The sequence below is a fragment of the Neodiprion fabricii genome, chromosome 5, assembly GCF_021155785.1.
Source record: "Neodiprion fabricii isolate iyNeoFabr1 chromosome 5, iyNeoFabr1.1, whole genome shotgun sequence".
Lineage (NCBI taxonomy): Eukaryota > Metazoa > Arthropoda > Insecta > Hymenoptera > Diprionidae > Neodiprion > Neodiprion fabricii.
This window is the reverse complement of record NC_060243.1, coordinates 569,201-594,898: the sequence shown is the minus strand read 5'-3', so window position 1 is coordinate 594,898 and position 25,698 is coordinate 569,201. Positions and strand designations below refer to the sequence as shown.

The 25,698-nt window shown below is 50.0% G+C and overlaps 1 protein-coding gene across 15 annotated transcripts in view; it reads right to left on the bottom strand.

Moving 5' to 3' along the window:
• Positions 1-25,698, bottom strand: part of LOC124182895 (RNA-binding protein Musashi homolog Rbp6) — a 400,556-nt gene that overhangs the window by 148,157 nt on the left and 226,701 nt on the right. For all 15 annotated transcript variants that reach the window (XR_006870884.1, XR_006870885.1, XM_046570684.1 and 12 more), the window contains one exon: positions 22,513-22,554. Coding sequence is in view for 13 of the 15 variants with exons in the window: in XM_046570684.1 (XP_046426640.1) it covers positions 22,513-22,554 (42 nt within the window). In the remaining 2 variants the exon portion in view is untranslated. The remainder of the gene's footprint in view (positions 1-22,512; positions 22,555-25,698) is intronic.

The following is a 25,698-nucleotide window of genomic DNA, read 5'->3' as shown; positions in this document are numbered from 1 at the left end:
AAGCTCTTCTCTTGGAAAACCCCTGCCAAGAGAACCCTGCGAATTTCACGTAGGTATCCAAAAGTATAAACAGCGATCGTGTAACGGGCGAGCGGCAATAACTCCTGGGGGATTTTCGTTGTCACATTCGTTCCTACTAACGTCCCCCGCAATTCGGTGGCTGTACGCGTTGCTGTATCGCGCATCCCCCTCCCCCTCAAGCCCTGCTCCCTCGCCCTGCTGTTCTGGTTATAACGCCTCGAGGAGAGACCCGGAGGAGGATTCCCCGCCTTCTAGCCTTGGCGCTTCGTTCGTTTGGCTTGCATCCAGAACCCAACGGCACCGTGTCGGTACCCTGCGGATCGCTGAATGAACCCGCGGCCCGCTGAGTGACGGCGCAACAGACGAAAAATATAATGAAAGACGGTGGTGAGGGGGAAAGATGGAGATGTCGCAAACTGTTCCTCTTTGCACCTTTTTAAAGGTGTTTACAACACCTCCCGAGACATTTTTTCAGACGTTTTGAATGATCCGACGCGACTGGTTCTATCAGGTTGAGTTGAAAATGTATGACGTCGAGCTGGAAGTTCTTACACGCAGCCGACTTCGGAGGTAAGAAATCTCTCGGATGAAGTTTAACGCACCTTGTTGGAGAAATGGGTGAAATTGGTGAGTAAATATCGGAGGAGGTTGAAAGGAAAGGGGGGGTTGAACGGTGAAGAAAATTCCCTCGGGAAACATCAGGTATAGACAGTCGAGCATTGCAGAGAGCGAACGTGGAGATATATGTGTCTTCGCGTGCGCGCGTGTAAACATACATACATACATACCATGTGCGTGTATCGTAGAAGCGGAATTTTGCATCCATCGAACGGTAAACTGGGAGAACTGTTGGTAGGGAATGATAAAATGAAATAAAAATAAATAAAGAAAGCAACGGCGGCACCGAGAGGGAGAGAGAAAAGAGGAGGAGAAGGAGACGAAGAAGAAGAGCGATAAGATGAAGAAGAAGGAGAGAGGGGGAAAAGAAGAAAAAAGTAGGTTACTCGCGTCAGACGTGCGACCCTTTCGCATGGCGGTAGCTGCGTCTCGCAGTCTGTAGGGGAGGATTGGGGCGGGGGGCGGAAAGCTGTTTGTTCGACAAAGTCTAACTTCCCCCATAACGGCGTGTTTTCTGTTTGCGCCGGCAACCCGCGGCCGCACCACCCGACCCGATGGATGGATAGGAATAGTGGCTCGCGTAATGCCGGCTCGGCTACTATACTATTTACTCTCCTGCCCGTTTTATCATACTCCTCTAGGTATATGTGTATCCGTATATACGATTATATACTATATATACGTACATCCTACATATCCAGGATGCCTTCACCGTTTTCTTCTTCTCTCTATTCTTATCAACAAATTTCGACAACGAACGGAAAGAATAATCTGTTGGGATATACGGTAAAACTCTCGACAAGTTTGAAAACAAAAATTCTCACCACAATCCTTGCGATTCTATCTCTGACGATGGAAAATAAGCACCGTCCCTCAATCTGACGCAGAGATGCTATATCGTACATCTGAATCGACGAGAAATTTTTTTTCCGTGCTCATGTAAGGTATAATGTGAAAAAAGGCACGATTACAATCTTGAAATTTTCCTTCAAGAGTTTCATATTTTCACCGATTCTTCGGCGTCGTGTTCGAGCCGGCTTCAGCAGGGTTTGGCAGAGCTACAGTTTCTCGCATTTTCAAAAACTCGATCCGCGTCGCGTCGTTTATACGCGTGGGGCAAATCGATAACCGAATGGATTGACGGAGGGATCGGGCAACGGTTGGGCGGATGGACGGACGGATGAATGGATGGGTGGACGGATGGATGGATGGATGGATAGCCGGGTGGAAGTGTTATCTCCAGGACCGAGGGACCCTCGCCTAGCTCTGACGCTAACGGCGGAAGGCCCGCCATCGTCACCGGCGTCGCGACCGAATTTACCGAATCGACCTTGCCATCCGCGTCCATGGGACGTCCCCCGAGTTAACGGGCAATCGATGCCCTCGACGCAGCTTCGTCTACGTGCAGCTACGGCCTCGTCGTCCCGCAGGGGCTGCTAGAAGAGCGCAGTTTTTCATTCGGAGAACAATAATTCCGTATAACAATGAGAAATTACGAAGGGAAATGAATTGGCGAGTCAAATCCGTAAAGCAAAAAATCGCTGGGAAAGAAATTCCACTGCTAAAACGGCAATGACCTGATTTTAAGAGTGCAAGAAATTTTATCAAAAACTCAAACATTTATTGTATATATGACAAATAAGCGAGCTTCAGTTTTGCATTCAAATCACATTTATTGAAAAATAATAATTAATAATAAACGGCAAATGTAAAAGAATTGATAAACAAAGTTTAAAAGTTGATAGTTTTCCTACTTTTCTAATTTCGTACGGACTTTCCCGTATCAAACCCCAAACGTAATCTCCCATCACGCTCTGGTTAAACTGCCCTTGATAACGTTAATAACAATAAAGTCAATCACATCTCGGTGAAAACGTTTTTCGTTTTCTTCCGAGTATGTACCCATATTAGCTATCAACCAAAAACTTCAAGACTCATTTATCAACGCAACAAAGACAAAAACAAACTTTATAAGTAAAAAATAAAGCTTTTGGTTATTATTCGGTGTATAAAATTGAAAGTTATGTATCTCGGTAGAGATTCGAAAAAAAAAAAGGAAATTCTTTCGTCGAACTGTGTTATTCGTCACGTCGCGTTTTCGCGACTCACGCGAACACTTGGCACACATTCGTGGATGAATCTCGAGGGGGACGAGCTGGATAACCGTTCTATCCAGGTTAGCGGGGGGCTGAATTTGTTATTATCTTCTCGTCGACGGCTCGGCCCTACCGAATCGAACGGGGGCTGCAAGAAGAACCCCCAAAAACTCCTAGTGTCACGTTGAGTTAACGATTCGCTGAACCCCGCGGGGGATAACGTGATAAAATTGGGGGACAGGATGCGATGTTCTAAATCTTCGGATCGATAAGCGTCCAGCGGGATCACCGGACAATTCCTCGGTCAACCGGATTACGTAGGGGGTTAAAAAATCCCTCGACACCGTAAGCGCAATGCTCGGCGGTACAACATATCATTATTCTATCGATCCCGCAAACAGGTGGCGCTGGCACGCAACAGGCGCGGATTATCCGCACCTGAATCCGCGGCTCAGGGTTCACCGTAAAATCTTGCAGGTAACTGATTGCAGAAATTTTAGCAAAAGGAACGAACTTCCGAGGCGAAGAATAAAAGAATTGTTATACACAACGCGTCGTTTGCCAGCCCAGCAGTTGGACAACTCACCGGCATCCGTTCTGCGGCCGTTCGAAAACCGCGAGCAAAGAATTGCAGCGGAGAGCGACGATCGGACAACCCTGTTGAAAACATGGCAGTTGACTGTTTGCTTGACCCAGTTTCTTCTCGCGGTTTACCTAGGAACTTCCCCTTAAACTCGGGCGAATTTCAGAGGCTCAATACTTATCTGGCACCCCGACTTCTCGTCCCCCATTTCCGCCCTGCGTCCCGCTCCCCTTTCCGCTCCTTTCCATTCTTCCGGAAGATAACGCGCAGCCGGCTGTCACTTCGTTTCGGAAACTGCAGAGTAGCTGTAGTAGGTAGAGTAGAAAATTTCCGCGCGGAGAAAGAGAAATATCAGAAAGAAAGAAAAAGAACAAAAAGAAACAGCCAGAATGTCCGAACTTCTGGAAAATATCACTCGGACACGTGTTCTTCGACGTTACGTTGACCAGCCGTGATTTGGGGGGCGGGAGGGAGGGAGGAGGAGGGAAAGAGCAAATCGCAGGAGGTCACGCGACTCCGACGCCCTCGCGCAACTTCCTTAATTAATATGATACACGAAAACGAGCTTTGGACGAGGTAGAGTTCCACTCTCGAATTTCTGAAAAAAGAAGGGATAAAAAGAAAGGGCGGGAGGGCGGGGAGGGCGAACCGCAAGTTGGACCGATGAAACGATCCTCTGCAGGATCGAAGAACGCGCGCGACTCGCCGGATAATCCGGGTGAAAAACAATGCGGTCCTTGTGTACGAGGGTGGGGGGGCAAGGACGCAAGGACTCGGGCTTACATAGGCGTCGGGGAGGCGAGCTGGATTCTTGAGTCTCCGCCACCCAGCGGCAGCAACCCCACTCGACGTGATTAATGGTATTAATAAGGCGACTCCCGTCCCTGCAGCGTCGTAAGCTAACGGAGAGTTTTTCGTTCCTTGAATTGATTTGAATTTCCTACAGAGCTAATGGCTCGCAGGCGATATGCGGGGACGATGTGACGACGCGGTGCAACGTTCCATTATATCCTTCGGGATAATCTCGCATCCATGTGCAGGAATGAGGAATTGCGCGAAGCTCGATTTTGCCTCGCGATCCTGCAAGACGCGGGCCTCGAGTTGCGTCGAGTTCACTTTCCTAATCCATTCTAAGACGCGTTACAAAGGACAGGATCATCCTTAGTCCTGACACGATATTACGACGGAAGATACGATTTGGGGAAAATTATATACGAGGTGTGCTCGTTACTTGCAGCCCCGAAATCGTTTGATAAAATTTTAAGGCGAAACCGCCGGAGGCGAAGAAATTTGTTCCGGCTAATCGTGAGACTGTAACAGGGAAAGACATCACAGCCGCGTTTCCCGCTAATCCGATCAGCGAGAGACTTTGTTAATGCGTGTGATTACACAGGCTGCAGACATTTGCGGATGGCGGAAAGCTGGTTCTTCGGGATGTTTCCGGTAGATGAATACGGCGTGATAACTACGCCGGGGATGTGCGGGGAAAGTGAGAAACAGGAAACGGTACGAGAGCTGAGGAGCCTCGGTGAATGGTGGTTGACGTAAGAGGATCACACTTGGATTTATGGTGCCTTATACCTCGTACAGCGAGTCCCGAGGAGCTAAAACGCCCGATACGTGAGGTGTTTGTTAGAAATAAAGGAACGGCCATTTCCGGGATATCAAGCGAGGTGGTCGTCCTCTCGAGATCGCGGTACCGCTCATGTTTCCCCCCCCCCCCCGTCCCTCACAGACACACTGCAATGTCGCCACCGCCCCGTAAACCTTCGGCTATAACGTCTTACAACGGACTTACAGAGACCTGAACCAGTCTCTCGGAGCAGAAAAATATACCCCTGAAGGACCAGGTGACACCCGCTAAACCGGTCCAGCCTTACGCCCGACACGGTGCTCGGATCGAGACTCGACTTCCGCCCGCAGACACTCGAGATGATACTTCCGGAGCCAGAGTCGCCTACCGTCGTGCGGAACTCGCGGAGTGCGAACTGCACCGGCTCGATAAGATAGGTACGTATCGCGAGGGGTGAATTTTCGGGAAAACTTTAATTACGAGGCGACACGAATTTCCGATACAGTGCAAGAAATCAGTCTGACAATGATTATTAGGATCGGCGGGATATTTCCGTTAAATGATATTATCGCGTACCGACGTTGGAGAAAATTATTCCCGAAGACGTCAGAGCGAGAACCTTAACTCGGGTGACTCGTGACCGAGGCGCCACGGCGAACTTCAGGATTCAAATATAGCAGTAGTCCGACGGAATACGGGTCGACTGACATTTCACAGAGATTTTATCCCGGCCTGTCACCGGGGGTGATATCGTATCCTGGCTCGGCGAGGCTGTCGCCTTTCTCGGGAGCCTTCGATCGACCGTCTCTATATTTTTCCCCGGCACATCGCCTCCTCTCGGCCAGGCTACAGGGTCGATCCTGCACTTTCATACCGTTACGTAATACAGGGTGACGTTTCAGCGGAAGCACCCGGCGCCTTCGAGGCGTTGATAACCGGCTCGAAAGCACGTCCTGGTACGTACAAAATGGAACGTTGGCGGGCTACTTACTCATCTCGGTGTGATAATTATGACATAACCGTAAAGTAGAAAGGGGTAGAAAAACGTCTCTAATTATACGAAACGAGCCGGCGTAGTCGAAGCTTACCTGCAACAGAAAATTGAGAAAGAAAAGATTAGCCCCGTGCATAGAGAGGACCGATCGATGCGGTTACGTGTATACCTCGTTGTATACTACACCTAGCGGACGAGCGTATAGCTGGGAAAATTTATGGGCAGGAAGCGGCTGTGGGTATATAGCCGGTGTATAGAATGAGAAAAGTAAACCGGCCGGTGGCGAGAACTGGACGGTTGATTAAGGCGGTTAAATGGATACTAATGACTCGTCGGTCATGATTCGTACAAGCGGCTGACTCGACGCATCGACCCGACCTCGCTCGACCTGGAACCGGACCCCCAAATATATCCTAACGAGACGGCAGACGCCACGTGAATAAGTACGCAAGCACATTGGATTGATCGACTACAGCACGCTTTGGCGAGCTTTCGCTCGACGGCCTCGCCTCGCATTTAGTTTCCCGCCTCCCCCGGGGGGCAGGGGTTGGATTCTCTCTCTCTCTTGCTCTCCGGATCTTCCGTCCGGGTACCCGAACGTGCGTTTGATCTCTCTCTTTCCCTCCTTTGCCCCTCTCGCCCCTTGCGAGAAAAGCCCGCCGAAAATACCGGAGATAAATTATCCCGAAGAACATCGCCGCCATCGACCGCAACGGCGACGCGGTAGCTGTACATGTACAACTTTTACCCTGAGAGAGAGAGAGAGAGAGAGAGAGAGAGAGAGAGAGATTATATTCTGTACATAGACCACCAGCTTCCTTGGTTGCGGAATAGTTTTTTTTTCTCTATTTTTTTTTGGTGAAAGCAGGTGGTGGAAATAGAACCGGATAGAGATGCAGGACGGGAAGGGGGATGGAGGTGTGTGTCAGGAAAACAGAAAATGGAAGGAAGAGAGGCAACAATAAGGCGGGAATTTATTCCTCCGATTTCGAACGCGGGACTGCTCTGCTCTCCTCGGGAGAGATAGTGGTAAGCTCTCCTTCCACTACCTCTCTCTCTCTTTCTATTTCTCGCTTTTTCCGAGAGCGGAGAGCCGGCCGCGACGCGGAGCCAACGATATTGGATAAATTAGCTACCTAGAGCGAGCCGTGCCTCCAACCACCGATGGCACGGTCTCTGGGGCGCCAAACCTGACTCGCGATGCATTACCGCCCACCCCTACATCCTCCGCTTCTCAGTCCCGCGACGGAAACTTGGCGAGTCAGGGGGGGAAGGGGCGAGGGAGAGAAGAGATCAGCGAGGGGGCTAAGGGCGGTGGAAACGCGACGGAAAGGAGACGGCTCGCGGGACCGAGCTCATCAGGGTAATGCAGCCGGAATTATCCTGAAACTAAGCGGGATCACGCCGCTACGGCTAAAGATATCTCGCGGGTAGGTAATGCTTGCGGAGATTTATAAGCTCCTTCGGAATAAGCTGCGGTATGGATCGGGCTCGTCATTAATTCATTGTCCGATCGGTGAATCGATTCATCGAGGATAACGGTTTGCACCCCACGCCTGTGACGATGACTGCGGGACTTTTCGAGGCTTGCAGGATGTACTGAGATCGCCAAGAGTACCTTGGACTAACTCGGGTGTGTTCCGATTATAGCTGCATGGGAGCGAAATTGTGGCTGCTGCAGGAACAGGCTGAATCCTTAATCCAGAATCCAGAGTTGAATCCAGTCGTGGTACGAATGGCCGGGACGAGGGTGAACTTTGGCACACGGACTATGTTTAGCGCCAATCTGCGGAGCAGTCGCGGCCCTCTAATCTCGCGCTCCTACGAACGAGGATCCGGAGTTGGCGAGCCCCGCTCATCTTAGTTGGTCAAGTAAATCTCGACTCCCTTTCTCCCCAAGGCAATTCATAACAACAATTAACGAACCAACATTCATCCCGTTTAGCTTCGTTTAGCATCCGCCGACTAACCGACCGGCTGTGCAACGCTCGTTGGAAGGTGGAAACTCGTTAGCGATCCGATGCTGACGATTTTCTCTCCACTCTATCCGTCGAGTACGTGTGTCCGGCACCATTGCTCAACCGGAACGAGGTCCCCGTAACCGTGTCGCATTGAGCAATCTTCGTGAGAATACAATAAATTGAATCGAGTATAGATATGTGTATCGTATACCTTGTACCGAACCGCACGCGTAATTCAAACCCTTTTATGCCTTTGGAATCCTGCGGTACAAAAGAGAGAGAGAGGGAGAGGGGGAGAAGGGGAGACGGAGAGAGAGAGAGATGGAAGAAGGACGAGGGGCATTTAATACGAGAATAATCCAGGCGGTCCTCCGCAAACAGTTTTATTACGATCCGCACAAACATATTAAACATAATACCGCTTTGCTTAGCTGAGCCGAGGGCTTTTCTCCCTCGCCCTTCTCCTCTCTCTCTCTCTCTCTCTCTCTCTCTCTCTCTCTCTTCTTCTCACACTCTCTTCTGGCCACGCGCCCGAAACTACCCTTGCAGCAGGCCGAGCCCCAACCCTTTGCGTCAGCGGACAGACGGGATATCAAAGGCCACTAATATCGTGTACCTACCGACCGAATTCCACCGCACGAAGCTTTCGTTGCATGCGTGTTAGGGCCGGCGTTAATCTGGACGTTATTCGAGTCAAGTAGAGCGGCAGTGGACATGCGGCAGAAGCTGCGAGGAGCCTAATCGGCGCGATCGGATCGGATAACCAAGCGGCGTAGGAAGGAAGGAAAAAGCTGCCCGAGGAGAGGAGCTTCAAGGGTATGGCTCAACGATCAATCCATGAGCCGACGGCCCTGAGAACGTCTTGCGATGTGGGCTGCGAGGCCGTGATACATTTGTGGCGGATGAGTTTTGGGAAACGGAACCGAACCCGAGTGGCGTCAGTGACGGATCCTAATCCTCGAGAAGCTTTTGTTGTCACTTCTTCCCCGCGGCATGAGCGCCCGGCTGCCATGCTCAACCCCTAATTCCGCAAGATTACGTAACCGTCAGCCTAGGACAACACACGCGCCTTAGAATTCCGCCCGAGTAACAATTTGCGGTTTTAAGATGAGAAGTACCGTTCCAGGTTTCGTCCCCGTCCAACTTGGTGCCCTGAATTCCGGCGACCAGCGGGACGTAGTATTGCCGCGCAATTTCTACTCCGGGGGAAGTTTTCGCCGAGAGAGCAGGGAGGCGAGTTGGACCCCGGGGGTTGGAAAGCCGCAAGGCGAGCCAAGCCATCGCAGATTGTAGAATAATCGGCCAACGTCGAAAGTTCGACGGTAACTTCTGAGGGTACGAAGTCACAGGTTGGTCAGCTTTTGTCTCAAGGTTTTGCTCCTCACGCACGTCGCTGAGAAACTGTTGAACGTACGTGCAGGATGCGTTGAATTGGACTAACGGACACCGAAGGATGGACCAATTACGAAAATGAGATGACTCGAGTGCCCGACCCAACGAACGATCCCGCCGATATTGAGTGTCGGCATACGCTGAGGCAGAAAATGTAACTGCAAGCTCACCGTCGAGCATAACTGTAACTTTGGGCATGACCCTGAGGACCGTGTAGATTCTGACGGTAGCAACATAATTCAGGGGCAACCGGGAGAGTTTTAATAATAGCGCTGAATCTTGAGAGGAACTTTTAACGCCGTAGGTAAAAGTACAAGAGCGATCATTGAGACGGGACCGAGGTTAGAGAGGTCGGGAATTCCTGGAGGAAAGAGAAAGAGAAGGGAGGGGGAAAAAAGAGAAGGGGGTACCCGCGTCAGTTGGAGGTAACTTTTCCAGCCCATCGTCACCCGCACCGACCGTTCTTACCGCGAACAATGGCGGGATGTCAAAAACGCAGCAATTAATTCCACCCCCGTCGCGATGCGAGGGCCAGAACGTCGCCCATCAAGCACCCGGGGAAACAAAAGCCCTGTAAGAATTCCAGTCGAGCTTTCGGCGTCGGTACAGGAGCGGGGAGCTTGAAACCAGCGCGAGACAAGGGACGGATCACCCAACTTTGCCTCGCTTATTGTAATTCAATTTCACGGAGGCAAGGCAGGGGGACGGGGAGGGGGTCCAGGGGGGGGAGCTACGTCGACGACTCTGTCTGCGACTCGCGGGTTCCCGAGGTGAAACGTCGTCCCGACTAAGGGATGGACTTGACAACTGTTTAACATCTTTGCTTACAACTTGTACAGATCCTCCTCCTTCTCGTTCTTATTCCCCGGGGACTTTAAGCTCCCCTTCTAGCCGTGATTCGAGCCGAGTGATTCTAGCCACCCGGATCGGTCCTAATTCCACTGATTATAAACGTCTGACCTCACCGAGATCCAGGCGGACGTCAGAGCCGAGGTGTGGCTCCGTGATCACCGAAGGAATATTCTCCGAGGGCCGCAGCAGGCGGCTACAACGTTAACAGTTGACTCAGCTACCCGTCAAAATCTGGCGTCACCCTCTTCCCACTACTGTCTAAACACGCCAACTTAGATTGCCGTAACACCCTTGGCCTTTGCAGATCCCAGAAGCATCAAACTTCACCCTGAATCGAACGTCGGAATTCATTCTTCCCCGCAGTAGCTACGGTACCCCGTCTCCTGTTGACCTCGGATGCAAATTGATCGCCGAGGGAACCTGGTTAGCTGCTATCTCCCGTGTGTATCTGGGTGTTTGGTAGGAGCGGGTATATCCGTCCGTAGACTGCACGGAGCTGTCGATGTTGACCGAAGTGTAATAGAGATAACTCGAGCGACGGCCATCGGCCGGCGAGCAGGGTGCATTTACACGGACGGAGATTAGCGGAGGACGAACCGAACTTGCATAATCCCGAACAACGGCTGGACCACAGTTGAGTGCTCCGAAGCCGCGGTTACGACCGGCCTTCGCGACCCTGGACGCAAGCCGGGGATAAAAGAGGGAAAAGCCGCAAAAGTCTCGACGGTCCGAAAGTCCAAAGAGCCGAAGAACAGCGCTGCCGATCGAGAAAAGCATCGCACCTCACTCCTTATTCGTACTCCGTAATGCATTCCCGCAACAAAATGTATACACCGGTGTGTTCACCAAGCGGGCGATGTTGGCGGATTTATTAACATGGCCGGCGATTAGCCAGACCGGCAATATTTCATCGCGAATGTGTGTACGGTGTATCCAGCGGCGGCTGCAGACCGAATGGAACTGGCACGGCGGGCAACAACCTCGGAGTCTGCGGTGGACAGTTAGTGTAGCGCCCTGGAGGGCGGCGAGGCGTGCTTGACGAATCCGGCTATAAGCGGAAGCTGATTTTCCCCGTCCCAAAATATTGTTGCACGAACTACCCTCGGCGGGCAAAAACCACCGAGGGTATCCATTAGCCGTCCGCCTGCCCAAGTCACGACGCGACTCGGACGCTTCGAGTTTGCCGCTACTTGGGGCTTCTGGGAAGTTGTTGTTCTTATTTCCGTGTCTCGAATCCGGCTCTACAGCTCTTCTGTTGTTGTTATCTCCCGCGGTGAGGTCGGGGGACGCTTAAGACTTCTTACAACCTTGGCAGTCACCCCGCTTAACCCAGTGCATACCTTTTTTACAGTCTCCCTTTAGCTTCGATCGATCAAGCACGGTTGAAATTAAAGAGCAGTTTCTAGCAGCCACCGCATATATCGAATGCAATATTCAGCCACTGTTTTCGTACATCTTACTCTCGAATAGATCATCGAGTTTCTTTCACTTCTCAGCGAACCATCATCGTAACTCGCTAATATTAACAAGAATATGAGTTTTCGATTGCACCTGAAAGTGTGTTCCAAGCTCTTTCGAGAACCTACGCACTTCGGAATCTGGTTTCCGCAGTGGCGGTCCCGGTGTATCCCTCATAATAATTATTCAGCCCCGAAACCACGGGCTGACAGATTAGTTCTTGCTGGCCGGTAGCGGTTTATGTTTTTGCCTGGTTCAACGGAGTGTATACCTAGGTGGGTGCTGGGCGGGTGTATAAGCGTGTCCTTCGCGTTCGCCAGGGTCGCAGCAGCAGCTCGAGGATAGCTGTTCCACGTTGTGCGTGATTGTGCGTTGTTCGCGAGTGGATCCAGCGCCGGTTACGCGACACAAGGGGCCACAGGCGGGGTGGCTGAGGGACGAGAAAATGGATCTGCCGGCGATGCCGGGAGGGCGATGGGGGGTTGAAACAAGAGAAGGGCGGGTCGTGACGTCAGCATACACCGATAGCGATATCGCATCACGTCCTAAACCGCGCTCCGAGACCCGGGGGTTTTAGCTTGAGGATAAATTGGAAGGCCGCAAGTGATTTTACCCACTGGTTCCAAGAATTTTCTACCATTTCCCGGGTCGATCGTCGATTTCGAAGGAAAATCCTTACTCGGTTGTATTATACCTGCAGCCCAATCCACCCCCCCCCCCCCCCCCTCCCATCCACTCTGATCAGAGACTCCTTTTTTCACCCTCCTTTATATCATCCGAAAGAGGTCCGATCCCTCGTGGCCGATTTTTCACACAGAAATCACTCGGTATATAATATTGTACGAGTCACCGACGTATAACGTATAGGCCCAAGGTCGATTTTCGTCAGATAACAAGGGTGATTCCGGGCTCCTTCGGCATCGTTCAGCCCCGGTAAACTGGCCCCTGAATCGTATTACGGTGTTCGCGAAGCCCATCGCGCACGGCGACTCTTCGTGCCTCCTGTCAGCTACAGCCGCATTTACGATGGACCGTGTGTGCAGGAGGGTTCGCGTACATACAATGCAAATTATTATACTCTACATGCTTAAGCACAAGTATCGAGGGACCCGCGGCTCTGAACGGTCGTAAAACAGCCCCATGCTGTATACGAGGGGTGAGAATTCCCCGGAATTGCGGAGCAGTAACGCAACGTCCGGGCACTCAGAAATTACGGTTCCGACTCGCCGCGCATATTGCCGGAACTTCGCTGAAAAACTTGATACGTACCTTCGTGTCTAATTGCTTTTCGCCGTCAAGTCCAAGCCCGCGCGGCCCTTTAACCGCGGCAACAGGTATACAAAAGGCACGACCTCCGACTTTGACGGGAGCCACGCGAGCTCCCCGAATTCAAGTCGCGGATGGGTATTTCGCTCTCCTGATCATCGAGTCATCCCGGAAAAGCGGGGAAAAGCGGGGAAACGCAGCTGCCACTCGCCCGGTTCCTTGGGCCCTTTGAAAGTTCAGTACCACTATTCGATCCCGTGTCTGTGGGTGTAATTTTTTTTTCATTTTCTTTCATTTTTATTTTCGTTCATTTTTTTTAGTTTCGCCTTCGTAATACACGGAACGCGGGAGACTACTCGCGGATATATCCCGCGGGAAATACATCCGGCGGTCCAATTAATGCCCAAGCCCGCGTGCACGAATCGGATTCTTGTTTTGTCGAACTCTGGTTCTCTTTCTCTCTCTCTCTCTCTCTCTCGGGTCTTGCAGAATCGCTATCGCGTTATACCGCCACGCCAAGTTGTACGGGGGGTTAAACCTGCGGGGTAAAATGGCGAATGAATACATAATGCCGAGCGGAGAAAATAGCGAGAAAGCGAAGAACCTATTCCGCGGAACGCATCGTGCAGAGAGCCGGCCCCGTATCACCTGGGGAGATATTCGGACAAAATTGCAGAGGCAGTCGAGGCGCGAAAAAAGTCTCGCAGTTTCCACACCCTCGAATTCGTTATACATCCGAATGTATGTTGAAGACGCATGCACGCGGGCAGATTCCAAAACGTAGGGTGCAATTGCACAGTGAAAGGTAAAAGTTTTTCACTAGTTTTCATTGTCAGTGCAGTTTCGGAAAATCCACTAGCAGACGATAGTGGGTATAGGTATGCACCAGCGGAGCAGTTTTCCGTGGTACCAATTACGTAACGGGCGTTTCGTAGCCCGGTTAAAACATCTGTTCAGCCGTGACATAATGGCCGTAATAATTCCTCTACGGGAATAAATTCTCGAATAATAATTCTCCGCGCCGCCGCGTATGTAGCTAACACACCTAACTAGGTATAATTTATCACCCCTAACATTCGCACAGCGCGGCGTTGCGCGGCGCGGCGTGGCGCCGTTACGTTACGTTGCGTTACGTTATGTTACGTTACGTTTCGTTTCGTTTCGTTTCGTTTCGTTTCGTTTCGTTTCGTTTCGCCGCGCCTCCGCAGTCCGGCGGCCTCTCTCACCCCGCTCCGAATTAAGCTGCTTTATAAAAATGTAAAACGATTCACAAGCGAAGGAGGAACCGCTTTCGCCGAGGCGCCCGGTTCAACTCAAGAGCTCTGGGAAACTTGAGTCTGAGGTAGGAGGGGGTGGGAATACTAAATGTGATTGGGAGGTTTCATTGTTTCCTAGAGGGTGGGATACCGGGTATAAGGACAAGCAGGAGAGCGGACTTCGGAGCCACGGCCACGGCCAGGATCTCGAGGCGCTACCGAACGTGGCGCTACGGCGCAGGAAAGAAAAGCTTTACTTATGCAGGGGAATACACGCTCTGCTCAGGCATTTTTCACCCCCCGTATCCCACGTCTCTCACGCATACACATTCCATACCAGACACTCGGAATATGTGCTCGAGTTCTTATGTATGTATATATATATATATCTCGCTTATTCCTATCCCACTTCAGTGAATTCAAAAGCTCTAGAAATAGGGGTCGAACAATCTTCCGAATCAGAGATATAGTTTCGCAGTGGGTAAAAAATTTTCCCCAGATTCACCCGGACTCGTAGGATGAATTATTTGGGACAATAAGAGGTCTCTTAGAATCCAAATTTTCGATTTCTAGACTGCAGCCGACGTCAGGCGTAACGTCAATTGTAAGCCACGCGTCGGATCGATGCGGGGCATGTAATCCGATTAAGTATTCACTTAGATAACAAGCCCGATACGTCATAACGGTCAAAACAGCACGTGTAATACAATTAATATTAATCAGTGCTGCAGGAGTGCACAGGCGAGGTAAACGGGGCAGGATGCGTGTGTACCTGGCGATTCTAATTAGTGATTAGACCGGCGAACGCGAGGGGCTTGAGGGGAGGTCTATGAGGGCGCGCGGGGAAGAAGGGTGGAGCCGGTTGATGCGCGATAGCGAGAGCTCAGATCATATCTCACCCTTGGCTCAGAGGCGGGCGAGAAGGGCCCTTGAGCCCGATGGATCAAGCCGTGATTTCGAGGTCTGGCATGAGAAAGCGGTGGTGCCGTGACCGCTGGCTAACTTCCCGCACATCCTCCCCTCGCCGGTCTTCGATGATCGGTAGCAGCGTCACGCGGTGCGTGTTTCCGTTTCAATTACGCTCCCGGATCTGTGTCATTTTTGGTGAGAAAACAGAGAGAGCGAGAGAAAAAACCATTCCTACAAAGCCTCGATATTCTCGATCCCAAATTGACAGTAAAAAATGTCCAATTAACCCCCGGGAACCCCCTCTATTAACGAGAGGAGCCGTCGCGCGAAGTAAGAAGCAATCGAGAAGGTTTAATCCCACTCGATTGCCTCCGGTCTCGCCCAAGGTCATTCCAGCCCCCCCCCCCCCCCCCCCGCCTCTCCATCCCCCTGTTTCACTCCATCTTTTGTCCCCTTCGGCCTGGAGTAGCACGGGGACCTCGATTCGTCCCGGGTGAAGTCGGCGATTACAAAAGACGTACTCGATCTCGACCCGCAAATATTCTACAGCCAATTTAACATCACGTCACTTAATTACAGTCGCAGCAGTAGCTCGACTGTGATGCTGGTGCAGTGAATTTATAAGGTTCTTCATAATTTCACCGCGTGGTTACGGGTACTTCGAGCCTGACCGTAATCATACGACGAGTAATACGGTTCAGAAAAGCGGGCTGAAGAAAATCGCGGAGCGTTACTCTTCAGGCTTACACGTATTTTCCGCGAGCTTCCCCTTCCTCCCTTAACTCCTGTTTCTCTCTACGTGCTTGCACAGAGAAAGGCACTGAAATATTAAGCGCGCAATTACCAGAACCATTCAACGTCGTGCGTGCGTCCCTGGCTCCGAGCCTTATGCTCGGGGGGCGGAGAGCCCTCGTCTTGCCCTCCGGCCCCCCCGCCCCCGACGCGAAGCCGACGGTCTTTCGGGCCGACGCGACGCGTGCATCGCGCGACGCGAAAAGGATCCGTACAGCGCGGAGGGAGACAAAAAATGTGAAAAGTGGAGGAAAAAATACGGGGTGCAGAGAAAAAATTGAAACCGTGTATGCGCGAGGGATGAACTGCAAGAGAAGAAGTGGGAGAGGGGGGGGGGGGGGATGGAGGTAGGGAACCAGTCAGCGGCTCTTATACCTATGTAACGCGAAAGATGAAAAGCCTTTCAGCGCGAGGCTTTTTACCGATTGTTTCCGGTGCCATCTGTCTACCCTTGATGCAGAGTGAAGCCAGCACCACTGCCAATCCATGCCATAGGTGCAGAGTAGTCCGTGACGCACCTTGTGCCAGACTCTGAGCACCGTCTAGGTTCGCTCTTCACCAACACCTGCGCACGAATAGTTCGTTCGTTCGCCGTCAGGAACGGGGACCTACGATGACGCGGGACGAGAGGAAGAGAGAGGAAATGAAACGACTGCACGATTAAAGCACCCGTTGCACATGATCGCTCATACGCGACGTATACCTACGAGTATAAGCGTCGTTGTTCGCGCGACTGCATGCCTTCTGTTCTCAGTCCGGCACAAAGTGCTTTTTAAAAAACGGACTGATGCCTGTTTGAGCCACTCCGAGATAATGAAGGAAAAGTCTTTACAGTCAGCACCCTGGACTCAAGTTTCTCGCATCGTTTAGCGGAAAAGGCCATGGATCGATACGAATACCTCAGGGTAGATGATATACCGGCTTTTTTCACATTTTAATCAGTACCAGATGATTACATTCACTATGGGTCACATTCGTTAGGCATTATCGGAAATTGTGGCCGGAAGTAGTACAAAGATGCCTTGATCTACGAAAACGCTAGTTATTAAACATTGAAGCGAATCATCGTCAAATAGCAAAACTTTTTTCAAAAACTTGCTTAATACGTCCAGTGATTTTAGTAATGAACCTGGAAATTGAAGATACTCGAAGGTACGTAAGTACAAATGGTGTACGAGTACAGTCGCAACGTTGAATCGTGCGTCAACTCTAATTCCAATTCTCCTGGGTTTCACGACACAGCTGATCCTGTACGATTCACCGTGATTCGAAAACTTAGTTCGTCGAATATTCCGGGAACGATTTACGACCACAGAAACGGACAGTTATTTCGCGACTCGGACCTGCGTGACCCAAAGGGCGGTCATGCCATCCCTGGATCCCTGATTCGCCCCCGCGGGTTTACGGCTGGGATATTCGGACAATAGTTAATCGAGCGGAACAGCGATAACGTTTAGTACGGCGTAAATAAAAGGGCACCCATAGAAAAACCCGGTCGCAAGATCGGCGGTACGGTGGGAAAAAGCCCGCCAAAAATCTCGACCGCCAGGAATTCTTCGACTGCACGCGCATCGGTTTTGTATCCATACCTGCAGACGGGGTTGAAATCGGCGATACGAACAAAGAATGAAGAAGAAAAGGTACGGAAGGTGCAATGGGAACTTTCCGCTCGGACGACTTTTGCGAAATCGTCGTGAACGATCGCCGGCCGCGTTTTATGTATATCGTAATCCTGCCCGATCGTTCCCCCGATCGTTTCGCGCGTTTTCCTTCTTATCCAAGAGCGCGGCGCGGGTCATTAATAATTGAAACAGTCAGCGGAAAATATGACTTTACGATCCGGATCCGCCGCAGCTACTAGGGCGGTAAAAAAAAAAAAAAAAAAAAATCCGGACACACGGAGAAGCAGAGAGGAAAGAAAGTCAGATCGAGCCACGAATTTCGGCCCGCAAGGCGGAGCGGAGTCGTAAACCGAGAGTTCGGAAGCGTGGACCTCGAAAAGTCCCGCAGCAGCCCGTTGATTCCTGACCGTGCTTCCGTTTCTCATAGTAGAAGAGGAAGGAGATTCTCGAGCCCTTGAAGCGGCGGGCCGGTTGGAAACGCCTCGCGTAGCCGTCACAAAACCCACTTGTTACTGCAACTAGGAGAGCTGAGAAGCTCGCTGCGTCCAACACCTGCCACCTTCTATTCAGCCGGAATAATTATACACGTATACGTATAGAAACGCTCCGCTAAACTGGCTGCACTGGTGTATTACGCGGAAGGAGCGAGTATCGCGTGCGCCGCGCGTAGGTGTGGAATATTATTCAGACCGCCGGGGTTGGGCTGGAAACGGGGGTTGCATCACGTCTCGGGTAACGAGCTGCCGGCTCCCCAGGGTGTTCAGCTCCTCTCCGTTCTCATCCTGGGTCTCCGCCGGCTTCCCTCATCCTCATCCTCATCCTCATCCTCATCCTCATCCTCATCCTCATCCTCACCCTCGTCCCCGCCCCTCTGAGACCCGTTTTATTTTCTCGACGAGTGAAAAAGATATCCACCTTACACGGCTCTCGGTATCTTGAATGGCTCGGCGATATCATCGGAGGTCCGGGAGTGGGGGGAGCTAAGGGTAGGAAATGCCGAGGCTCGTTCTCTTCCAACGGTGGTACGATTTGTTTTCATTCAACTTTGGAGACAACCGCGCTCTGGGAGTCACCGCAAAACTTTTAGCGAAAGAATAGCGAGAGATGCGTTATCTTTGATCCGCCCCAGTAAATCGTTCGAAAGTTCACCGAAGCCAACAAAATATACGATGGTTCATTTATTCGATCCACACTGTCTTCCCGGCAACGTCTCCCGGTTGCTCTGGCTGGGAAATTACGAGCTTTTGAAATTTTTGTACCATAAACAAAATCGCACAAAGATTGAATTCGACCCACTCAAACGGTTCCCAATTCGTCTTGACGGTTCCGTTCTTCAATCCGAACACGAGAAATCCCCACTCTTCGTTTCTCCGTTAAAGCACGATAAGCTAGATAAGCTTTCACGATAGGACGACTGACCTGCAGGTGCGGGCGCAGGATGAAAGCTCCCGAGCTTTCAGGGAGGCGACGTTTGACGCGCACTGCGGTGCTCAAAGAGCGGAGTGCAAGATTCATCCCTCATCGGCGCCGGGAAAGCCCGGCTAAATTCTATGCATTTTATACGCGGGCCGCGTCATTCATACTGCAGCTTCAGTGTTTTCTGAAACGGGATTCGCCTCGCCACCCCCACCTCCGAGCTTCGGAGCCGCTCGGAGCATAGACACCCTTGTGGACACAGCGGACCGAATGGGGGCTCCCGTCGTGTCGGCGACGATGTGACCGGGACGGGCTGTTTGCTCGGCGTAAGTGGCGGCCAGTGTCCTTCGTCGACCACCCCCGACCCCGCATCACCTCCGACACGCGGCCGCGAGACTAGGGAGAAGAACTTTTCCGATCCCGAGTTTTAACCCCCGCTGCAGAGACCGGAATCACGCTCACTGCGGGTCTCGTTTTATTCCCTTTTTTGGCAAAACTCGATTCGATCAGCCAGCTGAGGTAGCGCCCATCTTCCGGATTTCATTCGATCTTTGATTCCGAATTTTTACAATTTTTGTCAGAATTTTCACCATACGGATTACGCTGCGGTATATGTTTCATTTCAATTACTTCAAGCTGTGCTCCAAAAACATTTCTTCATACGGTGTAAATTAGGCGCCGACTTGAAAAGGTCGGTTTGAAGTTCGACCCGCACGCCCTCTAAATCGGCTCCGCATAATTCAAAATAATTCTATAATTTTTTTGGTTTTTTATCTCAACTCTCATCCGTGCCCCAAAGTTGGTTTGGTTGGTGTTATACTGTTGGTATAAAATTAGCGGTGTTAAAATTGACTGAACGTGGCCGGTGTGAACTATTATAGGACAATTTTAGTGGTTAATTCAGAACTTGAACATCAGATAGTATAAGATTGACTTAAAAAATGTTCTAATAGAAGTCCGCACTGCGATAGACTTACAGTGTATCCTATCTTGCGACTTCGAGCAGGATCGCAATTGTTTCCAGCTCATTTCATAAATAGACAAAAAGTTACAGGAGAACGAGAAACTACTTGGTTACAGAAAAATCTCGCCGAGCTTTATTCGCAACTCGGTTGATTCGTGAATGGCGAAAGGGCGAGAGGGAGCGAGAATCGCCGCTTAGCGAGAAAGAAAAAAGAAGAGAGATGAAGAAGAACCCCCCTACTTTTTTCTGTGTCACCGAGCACCGAACACAAGTGATCCAGGATATTTGAAAAGAAACTTTTTACTCCGTCTCGAGGCTCGGTCGAAGGCTGCGCCCCTTATATTCTTACACGTAATACAAGTGCGACAAATTCGTTGAATATAATTCTCGCCCCGGTTCCCGGAAGCTGTTGCTGCCCTGCCAAGTTGTATCGGTGAGTTTCAAGATGTCGAAAAAGTCGACTCGCACCCTGCGACGCAACGAACCGTTACAACTGCGGAAAAATCCCGTTACAGAGAGAAGCTCGGCGGCTGATCTTCCGCTGAAAACTAGCATCAGCCGGAGGCTGAAGAGGGGCGGTGGAGATCAAAAAGAGATAATCCGGAGCGTCGGGGGGCGGCTTAGCTCAAGGGACGAGTAGTTTAATTTAGAGGGAGATTGACTTGGCCTAATTTCTTCCTCGAGGAGACGGAGCGGGACGACCGAGTGCCGGGGTAATACCGCTACGGGACTACGGTGAACTTTCGTGAAGAAAATGTGCTAGCCGCAAAGTTCATTGAAATGTCATCCGCGGAATCGAGGAGAAGCTCTGCAGGGGCTGAAGAGTGGAAGGCGGCGAACCGGAATCGCTTTGTTACAGTGCTTCCGGGCCGGCGGAAACGGCGCAATGCGCTTCCGACGCGGCGGAAAGTAGCGACAGCCATTAGTCGGACTTTACCGTCGTTCCCCATATCCGTGGACATCGGAGCTTGACGCTTTGTTTATCGTCCTGACGTCCCGTAGCCCGAGACACTCAGCTTTTCCTTACATCAGGAAAAAAAGACGCCGTAACGGAGTGAATTTCATAAATAGGATATTTTGGTGAACGATGACGATGAGTGGAGAAAAAGTCCCCCCCCCCCCCCCCGTAAGAAGGAATAACAAAAAGAATTGACTGTAATTTTTAGGTAAATATGCATCATTAGGGTGGTCCTTGTTTGCGGTGTTGAAGAATTATTTCCACCCCACTCCCTCAAATCAATTTCAAATAATTAAAAAAAATTCCACTTGTTTTTACAGATTTTTCATCTCAATTCTAAGACATATCGCTTTGTGATTGAAGTTTCTCATGGAAATAGCATGGGAAAAACGTTTTTTTCATGTTATTCGCATGAAAAAATCAGGCAATGGTTTACGAATTATTTGAAGTTGATTTGGGGAATGGGGCGGAAAAAATTCGTCAATATCCAAAATAAGGATCACCGTAATGCACGATGCATCTCGCGAAATGCATCGCACACACTTTTGGTCTGCAATGGCGTTTCCGCAACGCAGGGATGCAGCACTGAAACAAGCAGTGAATACGACCAAAACGAGCTTGCACATCGCCGTTCCGCTTTTCCGAGAGCGTTGCTTCGGTTCACGCACGGAGTTCCGGTGCAGCAGCAGCAGCAGCAGGGTGGACGGGTGCCGTGCGATGTTTTGCCATTTTATGAAAATTGCAGCCCCGCGTTTTGTTTGCTCGATATACGTATAGACCCATGGTTGCATGCCTGTGTATTAAATCTACGGGAAAACCGCGGTGTTCCGGTTCCCGGTTTACACGCTGCCGGAATTAAAGCGCTATTTAGACACTGTGCAGTCGCACAAACACGCATATCGCGTTCGGCTGTTGGGTTTGCGGAAAATACAAACAGGCGTTGATGCATTTCCTGATTAGCCATTTCGGCCGCGCGTATAATCGCGTATAATATATTCAGCAAGCGGTAAAACCGAAACAAAGATAGATGTTAATCATCGTCAGTGAGCGCGGTCTTCGACCAAGTTCTTTTCGTTTCTTCCACCCGTTTTTCAACCTCCGCTTCCAATCATCCGCTGTAGCGGATATGTACTATACTGTACATGGTATATGTGTTCATGTACTGTGCGGAGAAGAAAGGGTGAAAATTGAAGGGTTGCGGGCGGGGTTGTGAAAAAAGTTGAGGTGGCCGAGAAGCTTTAGGTATAGACAGACAACGCGGATTCGGGGAAGTTTGGAAGGGGTTCGGAGCTGACTGCAGGTATTCCGGGTACAATTAAAATTAGCGCAATTCATTCGCTCGACGGTAATTTTCGCGTGCCTGGCATTTATATTATTAAACTACGCAAATTTCGCACAACTATATACCGGAGCTATGTACATAGATATATTATAAATCGGCGTGTACGCGAAAGGGAAGAAAATTATTTCCCATTTTGACGGTGAATTCGGTTAATTGCGCTTATTATATATATACCTGCGCTTCGCATTGTGGAAGAACAGCGGATGGCCCGACGACGTACAAAACTCCGTTTGAATTCATCGTTAAACCTTTTTTTCAGTTCATAATTCTTTCTCGGTGTTGCTCGGCAAAAGCGGTGAAGCGAAAAAAAACCGAGTAGGTACAAATGGTACGAATAATAATAACGATAAACTCTCTTTTCTAGTTTCCTTCACCCGTCTCTCTTTTTCTATCTCTCTCTTTCGAGAATTCGTAATTATCGAATAAAAATTGAACGTACCTTCGGATGTGCTCTCCTTGGAAACGCCACCTTTGGGTCGATCTGGAACAGAGAAATAAAAGAGAAAGGATTAGACTCGTTACCCCGAGTTTATCAGGGACGTGATTCTCTGGGGTGGGGGTAAGAAAATAGAATCCCTAATTGATAGAAGGATCGAAATATCGAATTTTCACACACTCGAAAATTTTGTTGGTAGAATTTAAAAATGTGGCAAGTTCAAGTACAGAAAATTGAAAACACAGCAAGTCGAAGTACAGAAAGACAAGGTATAGAAAGGTGACAATATCAAACAGCAACATCGAGAATCTGTATAAAATTCTACATATACTAGCGAAGGGGATTCTGACCATTCTACAGTTTGGCATTCTATGTTTTGACCTTTCTCATCTTCTACTTCTCCATACTTCGACTACTTCAACATTTTTAAATTCTATCTATATTAAGTTTTCGCTATTTTAAAAATTCGATATCGTGGGTTTTTTTCAATCTCTGCAGCATGAAACTGGCCGTGTTTCAGAATCCCGCGTGAATTTACCGAGCCGAGCCGAGCGAGCTGCAGGCGGTAATGATATCAATAAACAAACGGCATTCGGGGGGATACGAAGCAAGGCTAATCAGCATAAATGGTTTGTTTCGAGCGTAGCTGCGTAGGTACAGGTGGTTAAACGCGAGTTACGCTGTTTGCGCAAAGCGTTTACTTCTACACTCCCCCCCCCCCCTGTACCAATTTGTTTACCGGCGATATTAAGCCATGGGCAAAAAAAGGTGAAATTTTTATCCGCGTAGTACACAGGTATTACAGCAGCGGTGAAAATTGGAAGATAATGTAATAGAATCGGCGCTAGTTTCGGCCAAGCCAAAACCGGAATTTGAGGGAAGATCGTATCGATCCGGTAGGAAGAAGCGGGGAAATTCATATCCTCGTAAATGTTAATGAAAGCTGCGGGGGCGGTATAACTCTCGAGCAATCTCTGTTATCAATCAAAAGCCGCGTGGCGTTTCCGGCGCAGGGCTGAACGAGGGCGGAGAGGAAGAGTGTGACGGGTGAATTTAGCATAACACGCGGGTGAGAGAAAGCTCGATTTTCATACGTCTCGCCGGGTACGCGCGGCAATTTTCCGTTCTCGCATCGCGCTTTTACACCCTCGTCAAATCATTCCGCAACAATTTTCCGAAACCCGTGCAGTTCGAAGCTCGGACCGACGACTGACCGCCGTTTTGTTGTTGAATCGAGTCGTCCCGCATGCCGCAGCCGCAGCCGCAGCGTTCTCGAAATAGGAAAAATTCTCCGTTTATACCGACGAAGACGCGTCTCGCGCAAAATTCGAGAATAGTGGTGCAAGGAAAAAGGGATTATGCGCACCCTTGAAACGGCAAAGGAACGGCAATTCCGGGCCGAGATTGAAGTCGGGAAGTGTGTGCAGCCGGAACTTGAAAGCGTTCCGTTCTCTTCCGCGCACTTAACTTGAGATTGTGTGCATGCAGTCTATGAGTGTGCTTTTTTTTTTCTTCGTCTTCTTTCAGTCTCGTTTCTTTTCCTCCGTTTCACATTTTCGAACCGATTGAGCGTGGCAAACAGCGCGGCTACAGGGCGCTATGCAAATCCGGGCTGCATCGGTGATTCTGAACTGGAAAAGACAGCCGGGCGAAAGGCGAATATTCGCGACGAGTACGCAGGATGCCGGACAGTTCCTGCCCTGCGTCGTATTCTCTCTTCGCCTCTTTCGCTACGTCCAGTCTCGTTACATATGCAAAAGAGACACGCGTGCCAGACTGAAGCTCATGCAGGTATTCGCTCCTCGCAGCTGTGAACTTTGCTCGAGTTTATCTGTATAAAAGATTCAGCACCAAGTGCCGAATGGTTGGTTTATGGTATATATGCTATGTGCTTTGGACTTTTCGAACGGAAAACACGAGGGCTTTGAAACTGCAGCTATACCTAACATGTGTGTGTAAGCTGCGCGGTTTAAATTCGTTCAACGACGCGAATGTCCGTGTAGAAAGTTGGAAGATCACCGATTCCGGAAATCGGTATGCAACGACTTGCGAGTATTTTCGTATTACTTAAGATCGGGGGTGGTTCAAGTCAATCGAGTGGTTTGATCCCGATCACTGCTGAAGCTATTTTCTTCAACAGCGTCGAGACGTCGATGACGACTGCAGTCGGTGAGTTTCAAGTGTCTTGTATGTTTATGAGAAATTCCATGCAAGATCGACCGATTTTATCCATTGCCAGTATCGTGAATGTTTATATAAATAATCACCTATGAAAAGTTTCATTATACAGAAAGTTAAACATGACGAGAGTAAATTTGGCATGGAATGCCCCTGAATATATACTTAGCAGAAATGACAAGATTCGTAGTAAAATTCCGGTAAACATCGAGAGGACGAATCGTGTTTGAGATGGGACTTTGAGGTTGATCAGCGATTCTTCCAGGTGACAACACCCCGACCGTCAAGATGCAGGCATTCGTGACTCGTGAGTTCCACGCGAGGTGAAACTCGCGTCACGTTGCCATTCGGCTTTAACGCTACAGCAATGTTGGAGAGGAATAGGGTATAGTTAGCGGCGGGGATGCAGAGGAAGCGAGCGAACCGGGTGCGGACTATGGTTGAAAGGCATTCCCAGCACCATAGAATCTCTGATATTGCTTTTTAAATTAATGCACCTCGTTTCCCGACGCTTTTAAACACGGCACCTTGTTCAGAGAACCGCAGCAGCCCGGCAACCTTAATTCCCGTCAAATCCCCGGGACGAACACGCGGCTCTTGTCTAGATTAGATGGTCGCGAAGTACATGCAGATACGTAAACCGGAGGTTTCGCTATCGCCGCGATATCTCGCTGCGCTCTCCATGCGAGTACCTGCTCTGTGTACCTAAGGTTTGGTCTGAGAGACCGGAAGCCGAGCTTTTCTCTCTCCCCAAGACGACCAAGTTCGCGCAAATTCGGGCCACCTTACTTTTTATTCACTTCGTTCGCTTCTTTTCCTCCTCTCTCCTGTAATACTCTCGGTGGGAAAACTTTTTTAATTGCTTTTCGATAGATTGTTCTTTCGCTCGGTTCAAGTTTCCTTAATTTCTTTTTTTTTCTCCCTCTACCTTTCTCGTTCCTGAAATGCGAAAGTCTTGGGGCAAGAGTGGAGATTGAATAATTGACCGTCGGAAATATGATATTCTATTAT